The sequence below is a fragment of the Myotis brandtii genome, unplaced genomic scaffold (genome assembly GCF_000412655.1).
Source record: "Myotis brandtii unplaced genomic scaffold, ASM41265v1 scaffold38, whole genome shotgun sequence".
NCBI lineage: Eukaryota > Metazoa > Chordata > Mammalia > Chiroptera > Vespertilionidae > Myotis > Myotis brandtii.
Window position 1 is genome coordinate 1,789,078 of NW_005364596.1, and position 15,701 is coordinate 1,804,778.

The 15,701-nt window shown below is 38.5% G+C and overlaps 1 protein-coding gene across 4 annotated transcripts in view; it reads right to left on the reverse strand.

The window, feature by feature from the left end:
* The window catches only part of SEC24B (SEC24 homolog B, COPII coat complex component), a 72,104-nt gene extending 57,591 nt beyond the window's left edge, over positions 1-14,513 (reverse strand). For all 4 annotated transcript variants that reach the window (XM_014544730.1, XM_014544729.1, XM_014544728.1 and 1 more), the window contains exons 1-2: positions 14,433-14,513; positions 8,859-9,605 (exon numbers count right to left, since the gene is read on the reverse strand). In XM_014544730.1, coding sequence (XP_014400216.1) covers positions 8,859-9,605; positions 14,433-14,481 — 796 coding nt within the window. In that variant the 5' untranslated portion in view covers positions 14,482-14,513. The remainder of the gene's footprint in view (positions 1-8,858; positions 9,606-14,432) is intronic.
* Positions 14,514-15,701: the final 1,188 nt, after the last annotated feature.

Here is a 15,701-nt window from a genome sequence, read left to right on the forward strand (position 1 = left end):
CTCAATCCCTAGTAGGGGGTGTGCAGGAGGCAGCCAATCAATGATTCTCTCTCATCATTGATATTTCTATCTTTCTCCCTCTCTCTTCCTCTCTGAAATCAACGTGGTTATTTAAAAAAAAAAAAAAAAAACTTCCCTAATTTGGGGAAGGAAAAAGGCATACAAGTCCAGGAAGTGCAGAGAGTACCAAATAGAATAAAATCAAAGAGGTCCACACCAAGGCACATCATAATTAAAATGCAAAAGGTTAAAGATGAAGAGAGAATCTTAAAAGCAGCAAGAGAAAAACAATTAATTACTTACAAGGGAGCTCCAATTAAGACTATCAGCTGCTTTCTCAACAGAAACTTTGCAGGGTAGAAAGGAGTGGCAAGAAATATTCAAAGACCTACAATCAAGATTACTTTACCCAGCAAAGCTATCATTTAGAATTGAAGGACAGATAAAGAGCTTCCCAGACAAGAAAAAACTAACAGAGTATTATATGAAATGTTAAAGGGTCTTCTGTAAGAAAAAGAAAAAAAGAGCAAAAATATGAATAATAAAATGGCAATAAATACCAAAAAAAAGCTATGAGAAAATAACCTTAATAATAATTGTGCTTAATTCTGGGTAAGTAGATTCTGGGTAAACTTTTTCTTTCTTTATAATTTTTCTCCAATTTTCAACTTTTCTGCCATTATTATGAATTCATTATTAATTTTTTTAAATATTTTTAAAATACAGAAAATATAAATGTATGTATTCTGTATAAATCATAATTATGTAAAAAATAATATGCACATTAACAGAACTATTAAAAACTATCAAAATGCTAACAATTTTTCTCAGGGTAGTGATATAATAGATGACTTTTATTCTTTTGCATTTGCTAATCTGTATTTTCGAAGAACATGTTTACATAATCTTTATTATTTTCATAATGGAAAAGTTAATTTTTTAATAAAGTAACTAAAATAGTTCTTAGAAATTAGTCACATCGACCATGCTTATTCTTTATGGCTAGCATTGTCTGTTGTCCTTAAGAAATCCTCCCCCACTCCAAGGTTCCAGAGGTAGTTTATTATATTTTAAAGTGTTGTCTTTGCATTTCAACATTTATTCTACATGTAATTTATTTTATACATGGAGACTTCACCCTTCAGGCTGCTGCTCAAGTGTCAAATATCATGGGAAATTTCCTTAAGCTTCATGACTAGTAGCCCACATATACTTAAGTACACTTGCTAAGCACCACAATATCTCGTTTCACAATCAATAATAATAGCAATTTACATTCATTTGTATTTATTTGAATGTTTGCTTCCCCACACAGATTTGCAAACTTCATGAGCATAAGGATCAAGTGTCTTTACTCACTATTTTATCTCCCAGCTAGCATTAAAACAATGCCTGTCATATAGTTGGCTTTCAAATATTTGCCAAGTGAATGGTGAAAAGTTCTACAAACATCAAGGACCATAAATGCATGCCAGGCCCCCCCCCACCCCCCCAAATAAATTGCCCTTTCAAAATAGAATTTGACTGCAAAAGATAGTTTATAAAACTGGCATTACGAAAAATGATCTGCTACACTATATGGGATATTTAGAGACAACTGTAATTTAAGAATAATTAATTTGGGGGAGAAGGGTAATTAAGGTAGTTCCCTAGTTAGTTCTTATAGCTGCTTCGCATAATGTTCTTTTGAATCTAGGGAAATTAAATTCTTAGCTAATACACTACCATCTATTCAAGTTGTGTAAGCTAGAAAATTTAAAAGACATCTTTTATTCTTCCATTTCCTTTATAAACTATATCAACAAATCCTTAAAATCACCTGTCATCTGCCTTATATTTACTAGTAAAGGAGTATCAGCCCAATTCATCATCCTTCACCTAGATAATTTTAGTAATTTCACCCTAGCTTTATTCTTCTCTCCAAGTTCTTCCTACTCCAGTCTATCCATCACACTGCTCATAGAAGAAAGTTTTGAAATATAAATCTGACAGCGTCACCACCTTGCTTAAAACTGATGGCTGCTGGACCACACAGGACCAAGCTTAAGTTTTTCTTCCATCAACTCCTCTCACCTTTGTAATGGTACAGCCCAGCAGAACCTAGAAAATTGACACACGAGACCAGATAAACAAAAAAGCCAAGATCTGAAGGAAGTGTTCACATAGATCATCATCTCATATTCTGAGCTTAGAGAAGGAGTAAATGTAGAAAAATTTACAATTGGGAGGTACAAAGTTGAAGAAAGATGATAAGGTTCAAGAGTAGCTTTGGAAAAACTGAAGAGTGTAAGGAGCGAAATTGTACTCCCAGGTTGCAACTCTGCAACTTCCCAAGTTTCCAAAGATGAAAATAATCTCTTTACTGTACTATTTATACTTCTAATGTTTTCTAATTTATTTCTAACTTGGGTTTCTTTGTCTAGATAATCATCTCCTACAGGTATTTATTTTGCTTTTCCTTAGGGATATCACCACTCTAAGATAATACATATGATATTACCTTAGCAGTGATTACGTTAGTGTCATGTATGCTGTAGATTTTTATACAATGAATATGTAAATGCTTATTATTATTTTATAAGTGGCTTTTAACTGGTTCTTGTTTTATAAAATTGTAATTAATCACAGTATTATTTTGTAATATGCTGTCAATATGTGATCCTAGTTAAGCAAGACTTAGTAAAAATAATTTTAATAAGAATAATTTTTCTGACAAAATTCTAGGTCTTGGCAACAAGATTTATCTTGCTGATTTTAAAAATGGTGTGCTTTTTCATATACCATGCTCATGGAAAGAAAGAATTAACATCACTAAAATGTCCATACTACCCAAAACAATCTACAGACGTAATGCAATCCCTATCAAAATACCAATGGCATTTTTCACAGAAATAGAACAAATAATTCTAAAATTTATATGGAACCACAAATGACCCCCAAATAGCCACAGCACTCTTGAGAAAGAACAAAGTTGGAGGTATCACGCCAACTGAATTCTAACTATACTACAAAGCTATAGTAATCAGAATGGAAATGGAGCAAAACAGAGAGTCCAGAAATAAACCTAAGCCTTATGGTCAATTAATCTATAACAAAAAAGGCAAGAATATACAATGGAATAAAGATAGTCTATTCAATAAATGGTATTGGAAAAACTAGACTGATACATGAAAAAAGGAAAGACCACTTCCTTATACCACATACAAGAAAAATCTCAGAAATAGATTGAAGACTTAAATGTAAGACCCAAAACCATAGAACTCCTCGAAGAAAACATAGGCAGTAAACTCTCTGACACCGCATCTTAATAATAGATTTTTTTCTGATATCTCTCTTCAGGCAAGGGAAACAAAATAAAAAATAAACAAATGGGACTGCATCAAACTAAAAAGTATTTGCACAGCAAAGGAAATCATCAACAAACACAAAGACAACTTACCAATTGGGAGAAGAGATTCGCCAATGATAAATCCAATAAGCAGTTAATATACAAAATTTATAAGGAAATCATACAACTTACCACCCAAAAATAAACAACGCAATTAAAAAATGGGCAGAAGATACCCTGGCTCATGGGTTCAAATCCTGGCCAAAGGCACATGCCTGGGTTGCAGCCTAAGTTGCAGGTTCAATCCCCAGCCCCTGTTGGAGTGTGTGCAGGAGGCAAACAATTGACGTGTCCTTCTCACATCAAAGTTTCTCTCTTTCCCCCTAGTCCCTCACTTCCACTTCCTAAAAATCAATGGGAAAAAAAAATCTTCTCGTGAGGATTAAAAAAACAAAAGAAAAAAAAATGGACAGAAGACCTGAATACACACTTCTCCAAAGAGGACACTGAGATGGCCAATAGACATATGAAAAGATGCTCAATGTCACTAATCATCAGAAGAATGCAAATCAAAACCACTATGAGGTATCAACTCACACCTGTCAGAATGGCTATCATCACTCATCAACAAACAGTAATTATTGGGGAAGGTTATGTAGAAAAGGAACCCTTGTGCATTGTTGGTGGGATTGCATATTGGTGCAGCCACTATGGTAAACAGTATAAAGGTTGCTCACAAAATTAAAAATAGAATTACCTTATGACCCACAAATTCCACTTCTGGGCATTTATCTGAAGAAATCCAAAACACTAATTTGAAAAGATATATGCAGTCCTATGTTCACTGCAGCACTATTTACAATAACCAAGATATGGAAGCAATCTAAGTGCCCATCAACAGAAGATTAAATAAAGAAAATGTGGTGCATATATACATTGGAATATTAAGCCATAAAAAAGAAAGAAATCTTATCATTTGTGACAACATAGGTGGACCTAGAGGTTAATATGCTAAGTAAAATAAGTAAAACAGAGAAAGACAAATACCATGTGTTTTCACTTATATGTGGAATCTAAAGAACAAAACAAACGAGAAAAAACAAAACAGACTTAGATACAGAGAACAAACTGATGGTTGCCAGATGGGTGGGGTTTGGGGGCTGGTTGAAAAACTTAAAAGGGATTAAGAAGCACAAATTGATAGTTACAAAAACAGTCATGAGGATGTAAAGTTCAGCATAGGGAATATAGTCAATAATATTGTAATAACAATGTATGGTACCAGGTGAATACTAGTCTTTTGGGGCGGGGGAGGTTAGAGTGGGGGGGTAGCGATCACTTCGTAAATTATATAAATGTCTAACCACTACTGGTATGCTGCACACCTGAAATTAATATAACACTGAATACCAACAGTAATTGAAAAAAATAAATACAATTTTAAAACAAAGAATAAAAATATTTAAGAAAATGACTTTAATCTACAGAGTTTCAGTATTCATCTTGCTGTCAAAAAAAGGTACCTTTATATATCAAAGTCACACACTCAGCTAACTTCACCTAAAGCTAAAAAAGAGCTTCTGAACTTTGATAATCTGAATTATAGCGACAGCTTAAAAAAATTTTAATGGCCTAACTAGCCAAAATTTCATTCTAAGTTAATAACCAAACATAGCATCCAAAACATACATACTTGGGATACATTTTAATAAAATAATCTGAAGCTTTAGTGCTAAATTATACTAACATGATTTTCTAAAATAAAGAGGCAAATGAAATAACATTTAAAGGTCTTTTTATTCCATGTTTTTGAATATGAATTCGTCAACTGCCTAAAAAAGTAACGGCTTATTTTTTATAATCACTTAACTCAGACTTATGCTTTTGGATCTCCAATCCTTTACAAATTGCTTAAGAAGTTTTACTATGCTTATAAATGAAACTAGTATCATCAAGTAACTTAAAAATGGAATCATTTTGTCAATTACTCAAAAGTTGAATTTGACACAAAACTATGTTTAATACCTAAGATTCTAATTTTAATCTGATAATAATTTAAGAGTTCCAAAACAATTAAGTCGCCTGTCTTTCTAGAAAATTAAAATCAGTATTTCCATGGTTCCCAAACTTTGTATTTAAACTCAAGAGTTTGAAGGGAATTTTTAAGTTTTTAATAGAAACACAGTGCCATCTGTCAAATACCTTATGAACTATTACCACTAAAGTTACTTGGGATACTATGGAAAAAATACTGAGATACATCACCTGAGAAAGTTTGGGAACTTCTGTAATATTTAATCTTAAAATAGATTTAAAGTGACCTCTTTATTTGTTTTGAAATGGTCATATTAACTTGACATATTTGTCAACCCCTGAACTATTTAAAAGTAATTTAACAGCCCTAACCGGTTTGGCTCAGTGGATAGAGCGTCGGCCTGCGGACTGAAAGGTCCCAGGTTCGATTCCAGTCAAGGGCATGTACCTTGGTTGTGGGCACATCCCCAGTAGGAGGTGTGCAGGAGGCAGCTGATCGATGTGTCTCTCTCATTGATGTTTCTAAATCTCTATCCCTCTCCCTTCCTCTCTGTAAAAAATCAATAAAATATATTTTTTTAAAAAAGTAATTTAACAATCTAAAAGTTAAAAAAGCAAAGAAACAAAAACACTTTTAAAAAAATCCTCACCCAAGGACATTTTTTCCATTGATTCCAGAGAGAGCGTGGGGAAGGGGGAAGGCAGAGAGGGAGAGAAACAAAGAGAGACACCCACTGTTGCCTCACCCATGTGTCCCGACTGAGGATCCAACCTTCAACCTGGGTATGTGCCCTGATCTGGAATTGAACTGAAGCACCAAATGCACAGGATAGCACTCTCACCACTGAGCAACACCAGCCAGGGCAAAAAAACACACACACTTAACACAAATTCCTCTTTTTTTGCTAATCCTACCTGAGGAAATTATTTCCATTTTTTTTTTTTTTTTTAGAGCGAGGAAGGGAGAGAGACACACAGAGAGAAGCATCAATGTGCAGGGTCGGGGATCCAGTCTGCAACCAAGGTATGTGCTCTTGACTGGAACTGGACCCAAGACCCTTCAGTCTGAGGGCTGATGCTCTAACCATTGAGCACAAAACAGGGCTACACAAATTAACTCCTAAAATTATATTTATTATGGCTTTCACAGTATAGTACTGGGATTAAAAGAGCGAAAATATATCCCATCTCTCTGCCTAAAGAACCAATTCATACAGTTGTTAAATAGAAGGTAATTTTGTAAATTCCTACTCTTTATTCAATATTTTTTTTCAATGATAAAGCTCTTTCCAATTAGGTATTCTGTTCATCAGCCAAGTGGTCCCATATTTCCCTGATCCTACATGTCAGTATAAATTGATTCCATCCAGGGTACCATCTCAGAAATAAGACAGGAATTAACACCCAAGCTGATTTGGCTCAGTGGATAGAGCATCGGCCTACGAACTGAAAGGCCCCAGGTTCAATTCTGGTCAAGGGCACATGCCCAGGTTGTGGGCTTGATCCCCAGGGCAGGACTTGCAAGAGGTAGTTGGTCCATGATTCTCTCTCATCGTGGGTGTTTCTATCTCTCCCTCTTCCTTCCTCTCTGAAATCAATAAAAAATGTATTTTTTTAAAAAAGGAAGGAATTACCTGTATTTCATTTTTTGTTATGAAAGTCACAAAATCCTTAAGTCAGAGGGATCTGTAAAAGCTGATCTGTAAAAGGACTACTGAAAGAGTAAAGAAAACAGAATTTCTAGGGGACAGAAAGCACTGGTTCTGAGAAGGGCAGACTGAGAATTAGAAGAAACTGAGCTCCAGGACAAGCTTGTTTCTAACATTAATGACCACAAGCATCCCAACTTGGATAGCTTTCCTCAGGTATAAAACAAAAGTGAAGGACTACAGTAGAATTTGGATTTGTTACTAGGCATCCCTTGAGATCAAGCCAGAGATACAGATTCCCAAGATTATCCAGGAGATTCTGGTCTAGTTCAGTAAGCTGGGGGTGAAGATCACAATCTGTGCAAGTGATTCTGGTGCACAGCCAGTTTTGAGAACTGTGACAATGCTTTAAGTTGACTTATGCAAGAATCAGTCAATGCTTTTAACTCTGACTTGATGTCTACAGGTACAGATGCTATCTTGTTCGTCTACAAACAAACACGCTAAGAATGGTGGAGTGGGAAGAGAGAAGAGATACTGAGGAGATTTGGATATACTGAATTCCCCTAGACTGCTTAGTGAGAAAAATACCTTCTTTGTTTAAACCACTATTAGTTGCTTGAAAAGCTAAAAAGTGTTTCTAAATGACATAGCACTGAAAGAAAAGATGATCTCAAGTGTACAATTCAGGTCTAATATTCTATAGGTCTGGTTTTATATTTAAAAATGTGCCCTAATTGCCCAGGAAGGGCTACTTTTCTAGCTTGGCCAATGTGGCTCAGCTGTTGAGCGTTGACCCAGGAACCAAGAATTTGCCAGTTGATTCCTGGTCAGGGCACATGCCTGGGTTGCGGGCTTGATCCCTAGTAGGGGTATGGGCAGGAGGTAGCCGATCAACGATGTTCTTCTCTTACTGATATTTCTCTTTCTCTACCTTCACCTTTCCTCTCTCTCTAAAATATCGATAAAAACATATTTTCCTACAATAGCCCTGACATATGGCTATCCAGATTTTGATGTACAATCTAAGGACATCATTCAAAAAATACAGCTTTACCAATTCCCATTCTTCCTATATGTTTTCATTCAGTTCAAGAGCATGTTTTGTGAAGTTCAAGTTCACAAATAGGATTAAAATGAGGATAGCCTATAGAAAACCCCATACTAAAAAGACTACATACTTACATTTATAATTTTTAAACTAATAAATTGAACTACATCTTGGTTTAGGAATGTCAGAATGGCTAACTAAAGGGTATTGTTCATGCATCTCTTCTCTTGTTCCCCATCCTATATCCTAACTTACCAATTTGTAAATAAAAATATACATCAGCTTTAATGTGTAGGAAATACATCTTCTGTGAAAGTCACCAGTAGGCACCAACAAAGAGAAACTAGTATTGTGTATTGCAGCCCATTATCTTTTCTAAAGTGAGTTGGGCTCTGGCTGGCATAGTAACTGTCCCAAGTTGAACTATTGTGTGTGTGTGTGTGTGTGTGTGTGTGTATAGTGACTAACAAAGCATATCCCCAAATGGACCCTTCCATTTGCCCTATATCTAACTCACATTGAAGACAATTACTGCAGAAGCATAAAACAAATCCAGAAATATTGACTGAGATCCCAATCATGTCAAGGAACATGAGGCAGATGGTTGGGTGAAGGGAAAGGGCCCAGGAAGGTGATGCAAAATACTACAAGAAATAAAGCAAATTAATTAATTGAGTGAGCTAATTTCCAATTTTTCCATTAGGCAATATCATCTCTAACTTTCATGCAAATAAAAACCTGGTTGGAAACGCACTGGTTTTCAGCCATGCTTTGGTGAACTTTTCATTCAACCTACCGGTGTTTGTTGGGTTGTTGTTGGCTGGAGTCAGGGAACCAGTGTGGTTTCGGACGAGATTGTCTTGAGTTGACGGAGGGCCTGAAACTGACCATGAGGGAGTACTATATCCTGAAAGACTCTGCTGCTGGTGGTACTGTTGTGATGGTGGAGGTGGAAGTGGTGATGGATGGCTGAGAGCGGTATTTTGACTAGAAAATGAATTATCTCTGACTGGTCTGACAGTTGAAGCATTCTGTGAGGTAAACATTTGTTGCCCATATGGCTCACCAGCAGGCAGAGAGGGATATGAAACACTAGGATACACAGCATTAGAAACAGTTGACACAGCATAGTGACCACAAGTAGAGGGAAATCCCTGAGAAACAGCAGAAGAGTTGGCAGAGTACATAGCTGGACCACTATAATGATTCACAAGAGAGGAGTATGGCTGGGAGGCACTCGTATACAAATGAGATGCTGATGATGCGGCACCTTGGAAATATTCTGGAGTGGACCCCACATTGTGAGGGGCAGGAGGAGCTCTGCCATAAATCTGCTGTGCTCCTGGTTGTTGGTTTGTAGTTTTAGGAGTCACATTTTGTGTGGGTACTGTATAGAGACCAGAGTAGTAATCACCACACTGGTCATCCAACGGCAATGAGGTCATTTTCCCAGGTCCTTGAAAGCAATGTCCTGAGGGAGCACTATAGTTTTGAGGATACACTCCATACCCAGATGGAATCTGCATTTGATTCTGTGCTGGACCTGAAAAAGAAAAGCAAATATTTACAGGGATTGGTAAGGAGATAACTAATTTTTAAGCACAGATCCCATCTAAATGTTGCCCAATTAATTTACTTCTCCATAATCACAAATTGTTTCAAAAGATAGATATATACTGTCATAGATCCACTGTGATAACTAGTCTCCAAAATGGCCTCCAACGATCCTTCCTCCTGGTATTCACACCCTCCCACAAAGTATCAGAATTGGTCTGTGTGACCAATGCCATATAGCAAGAGTAATGAATGGTCTATCACTTCCAAACGTTTGCCTAGCCGTGGGTGTTGGCTCTTTCTCTTGGATCACTTAATCAGGAAGAACAAACCTGCCAAATAGTGATGCGCCCCACAGAGAAGTCCATGTGGTGAGGAATTAAACTCTCTGGTCAACAGCCAAAGAGAAACTGAGGCCTGCCAACAACCACATGAATGAGCATGGAAGCAGATTCTTCCTACCTACTCATCTTGAGATAACTACATGCCAGGTGACAGCTTGATTACAATCTCGTAAGACCCTAAGACAGAACCGCTCAGGTAGGCCATTTCCAAGTACATGTCCCTCAGAAACTATGAGATTAAACATTTGTTGTTTTAAGTTGCTAAGTTTAGAGTATTTTATTATGCTGTAATTGATAACTAACACCAGCTTAGAAGAAGTTCAAATCTTTTTATACCTTTTTAATAAAACTATGAAAGTAGCAACATAGCCAATGCTAATGGTTTCTTTTTTTTAATTATTAATCCTCACTCGAGGGTATTTTTCCATTGATTTTTAGAGAGAATAAGGGAAGGGGGAGAGACAGAGAGAGAAACATCAATGTGAGAGAGACACATCATTTGGTTGCCTCCCACACACACGCCCTGACCAGGGCCAGGGATCGAGCCTGCAACCAAGGTATGTGACCTTGACCAGAACCGAACCCAGGACCTTTCAGTCCATGAGCTGACGCTTTATCCACTGAGCCAAACCAGCTAGGGCTAATGGTTTCTTATGTATCCTACCAATGAATACATAATATGCAATGTATATAACCTATATAATAAAAGCCTAGGTGGCGTTGCACCCTCGTGCGACGTCATCACAAGATGGCTGGCAGGGGAGGGCAGTTGGGAGCAACCAGGCTGGCAGGGGAGGGCAGTTGGGGGCGATCAGGCTGGCAAGGGAGGTCAGTTGGGGGCGATAGGGTTGGCAGGGGAAGGCAGTTGGGGTTAGGGTTAGGCGTCAATCAGGCTGGCAGGCAGAAGTGGTTGGGTGCAATGAGGCAGGCAGGCGAGTAGTTAGAAGCCAGCAGTCCCAAATTGTGAGGGGATCCCAGATTGGAGAGGGTGCAGGCGGGCTGAGGGACACCCCCACTCCCCATGCACGAATTTTTTGCACCAGGCCTCTAGTAAGCATATATACTTTTTTAAACACACATTTCATATTACAGTTATGCAACTTACTTTTTTAACTTACTATATCCTAGATACCTTAAGGATCTTCTATATACTATTTCATTGTAGAGATATATTATTTACTAAATCCCCATTGACAGATATTTATTTCAGAGAGTGAACTAATTTATATTTATGAGGTCAACTTCTTTGATGAATTTGTAGGATAAGTTCCTAGAAGTGAAACTGGAGGTTCAAAGGGTTTGTGCTTTTTTTTTTCTTCAATCCGCCCAGGGGAAGGGAGAGTAACAATGATGTGTTAGAGCAGTGGTTCTCAACCTGTGGGTCGCGACACCTTTGGGTGTCGAACGACCCTTTCACAGGGGTCGCCTAAGACCACTGGAAAACACATATATAATTACATACTGTTTTTGTGATTAATCACTATGCTTTAATTATGTTCAATTTGTAACAATGAAATTGGGGGTCACCACAACATGAGGAACTGTATTAAAGGGTCGCGGCATTAGGAAGGTTGAGAACCACTTAGTTAGAGAAACATCGGTGGGCTGCCTCATATACACGCCCCTACTGTGGATCAAACTCACAACCTCTGCATATGGGATGATGGTCCAACCAACCAAGCCACACCAGCCAGGGCTTTTAAAATTGACCATTATTGCCAAATATCTCTCCAAAAAGATCTATAAATTTACACCTCCCATCAATAATGCTTAAGAATGTCTCATCTTCCCAACACTGAGTGGCATTTTAATCTTTGCCAATTTGATAAATAAAAAAAAATTTTTGTTTGCAGTACTTAACTTTTCAGTGATGCTGAGAATCTTCTCAAATATTTCTTAACCATTAAATATCTTCCTGTTATTTGCCCTTTTCCATAGCGTTATGTTTTCCTTATGATTTATGAATGCTCTTGCATACTAAGAAAATAACCTTTTATTTTATGTGCTGTATATATTTTCCCTCAGGTTATTGTTTGTCTTTTGACTTAATTCATGGTATCTTTTGCTATAGTATCTCGACTATTATGTAGTAAAATCGTGTTTGATAAATTTTTATAATATGTTTTTATTGATTTTTAGAAAGGAAGAAAGAGGGATAGATAGAAACATCGATGAGAGAGAAACATTGATGGACTGCCTCCTGTACATCCCCTACTGGGGATCTGCCCACAACGCAGGTTATGTGCCCAGACTGGGAATAGAACTGGTGACCCCTTGGTTTATGGGTCAACACTCAACCACTGAAGCAAACTGGCCAGGCTGCTTGATAAATTTTTAAATCATTCTTAGAGTGGAACCTTCCCCATCTATATATAAAAAAAGCCAGGGTCTGTAACATCCAAAACGACTGAAGAGACAACCAAACGCCAGGCTGCACGCACAGCAGGCTTGGGTGGGTGGGTGGGGACTGGCAAGCAGGCTGAACTGCTGACCTCTTGGGGAGAGAGAGAGGCGGGGCTGATCAGCAGCTGCCGCGGCTGCTGGCAAGGCCCAGAGAGAGAAGTAGGGTCAGATCCGCAGCCTCTGTGGCAGCTGCTGATCAGTCCTTGCCTCTCTCTTTCTCCCTGGGCCTCGCCAGCAGCCATGCCTCTCTCTCTCTCCGAGAGGTCAGCAGTTCAGCCCGCACACCAGCAGCCTGAGGCGGCTGCTGATCAGCCCCACCTCTCTAATCAGACCCAGAGATAGGCCCGGAGATGCTGACTGGCATAGGAACCAACCAATCAGAACCAAATTTGGGTGAAGTGCGAGGAGCCAATGGCTACCTAGAAGGCGGAGCTTTAGCCGCTGACTGGCATAGAAACCAACCAATCAGAACCTAATATGGGTGAACTGGGAAGGCAGAACCTAAGGTGGGGGCTGAGGAGGGGTTTTAAGGGCAACAGCTGTTTGGTGTAAGGTGTAAGAAAGCAGTTCAATTTCTTAATGACTGGTTTGGCAGTATAGTGCATATGGCTGGCTATCAGTTCAGATAAAGGGATTGTGTATTTTTGTCTGCCAAGAGCATCTCCTCCTGCTGAAAAAGACTCCCTCCCCCCATTTAAGCAATCCTATCCTATATAATCTATCTATACTACTAAAAGGGTAATATGCTAATTAGACCGGGTCGACCAGCCATCTTCCGGATGTCCGACTTCCTTCCGGACAAAGCCAGGGAGGTGAGGGGCTGAGGCAGAGACAGTTAGGGGCGATCAGGCTGGCAGGGGAGGGCCGTTGGGGGTGAGATCAGGCCAGCAGGGGAGGGCAAGTTGGGGGCGAGATCAGGCCTGCAGGGGAGGGCAGTTAGGGGTGATCAGGCTGGCAGGGGAGAGCTGTTAGGGGCGAGATCAGGCCGGCAGGGGAGGGCAGTTAGGGGCAATCAGGCAGGCAAGCAGAGAGGTTAGGGGCGATCAGGCAGGCAGGCAGGCAGAGGGGTTGGGGCAATCAGGCAGGCAGGCAGGCAGAGGCAGTTAGGGGCGATCAGGCAGGCAGGCAGGCAAGCGATTAGGAGCCAGCGGGATCCTAATCGGGCTTGAACTAGCAGTCGGACATCCCCCGAGGGGTCCCCAATTGTAGAGGGTGCAGGCTGGGCTGAGGGAACCCCCTCCCCGTGCATGAATTTCGTGCACTGGGCTACTAGTAGTATTATAAAACTATATACCTATGTTTTCCTCTGATGCTTTTAATACTTTCACTTTAATATTTTTTTTATCTTAGATCACCATAGAAGGCATTTATTTTATCACTAGAGGCCCAGTGCATGAAATTCAAGCATGGGTAGGGTCCCTAGTGGCTGCCGGCTGGGGCCTCCCTTCATTCCATGCCACCCCCTGGTGGTCAGTGCACATCATAGTGAGCAATCGAACTCCCAGTCGGTCAAACTCACAAGGGAACATTTTGCCTATTATGCATATATATATGCCTAATATATATATATAATTAAAATTAACATTAATCATTTCATTAATTTTGTTAATAGTCTATTATTAAACATTTTCACTATGGCACTCACTGTTCTAAATGTGTGTTCTCTCTCTATACACACACACACACACACACACACACACACACACACATTTCTTTAATCCTCCTCACAGCCTCTAGAAGTAAACAGTATCATTATACTCACTCTATAAATAAGATAAATGAGGCACAGATATTAAGCCATTTGGTAATCACAATCATAGAAAGTAACAGGGCTGGGATTTGAATCAAGTATCTGGCTTAAGTCCATACTTTTAAACAATGATCTGTGGCTCCTCACTACACTAAATCCGGCTGGCTTTTTTTAGCCTGGTCAGTTGTCCCAAACAATAGAATTCTAGCCTCGGTTCCAACTAAGGGCAAACTTTATCCTAGAATCAAATTTTACAATCTTGTGATAACACTTTGTAAACAATGGGATAATTGGATAAATTCAAATTGATTTTACTTACTCCTTTTTGATATTTTAATGAGACTTCCAGACAATTTAAAATTACACATGCAGCTTGCATTAAATTCCTACTGAATGCTGCTATAAAACAGAAAAATATAAAGAGAAAAGGAGAATTAATAACAGTGTCCAACCTAGGCCCACTAATTATATAAACATTTTAAGGTACTACCAAATTTCATTAATGCTCCTAATTTCTAAGGGATAATAACTGGCTTTCTAGGATAATTTAGATGTAGGTCTTTGTTTTCAAAATGACTCTGCAACATATATGAAAAGACATCTGGTATCTTAATAACTTCTAAAATGGATAGCAACAGATGTTATAATGAAGAGAATAAGTTAGTTACATATATGGGTAGTCAAATTTTTGAAAAATAATTCTAGAATTATTTTTCTCATTACAAAGGTGATGTATAATCGTTGCTAAAAGATTTACAGAATGCCCTAACTGGTTTGGCTCAATGGATAGAGCATCGCCCTGCGGACTGAAGGGTCCCAGGTTCGATTCCAGTCAAGGGCATGTACCGTGGTTGCGGGCACATCCCCAGTGGGGGTTGTGCAGGAGGCAGCTGATCGATGTTTCTCTCTCATCGATGTTTCTAACTCTCTATCTCTCTCCCTTCCTCTCTGTAAAAAATCAGTAAAATATATTTTTAAAAAAAAGATTTACAGAAAATGATGAAATAAACATTAACTGTGATTAACATTTTGATGTATGTCTACCCATATTTTCTTTTTGCATATAACTGCCTAATTTACTTAAACAAAAGTGGGCTTATAATGAACATTTACATTATTTCTTTATTTAGCATGACTTGAATATCTCTCTGTTATCAATTTAAATGTCTGAGTAGTATTCCAGTACATGGATTTATCATATTTAAATAAATTCTCTATTACTTGACCACTGGTTGTTTTCAATTTCTTAAAAAACATTAAGCCACATGATGATAAATATTTTTGTAGGTAAATCTGTGTTCATTTACTTTACTTTGCTAAAAGCAATTTCTTATCAGTTACAATTGTTGGGTCAGGTCCTAGTTGGCAACCTAATTGTGAAAACACAGGAGAGTCACCAGATGCCCAGAATAAAAGACAGGCAGAAAAAAAAAAGGAGAGAGAGAGACAGAGAGAGACGGAGAGAGACAGAGAGAGAAAAGAAAGAAAGAAAGAAAGAAAGAAAGAAAGAAAGAAAGAAAGAAAGAAAGAAAGAAAGAAAGAAGAGAGAGGAGAGAGAGGAGAGAGAGAGAAAGAGAGAGGGAGGGAA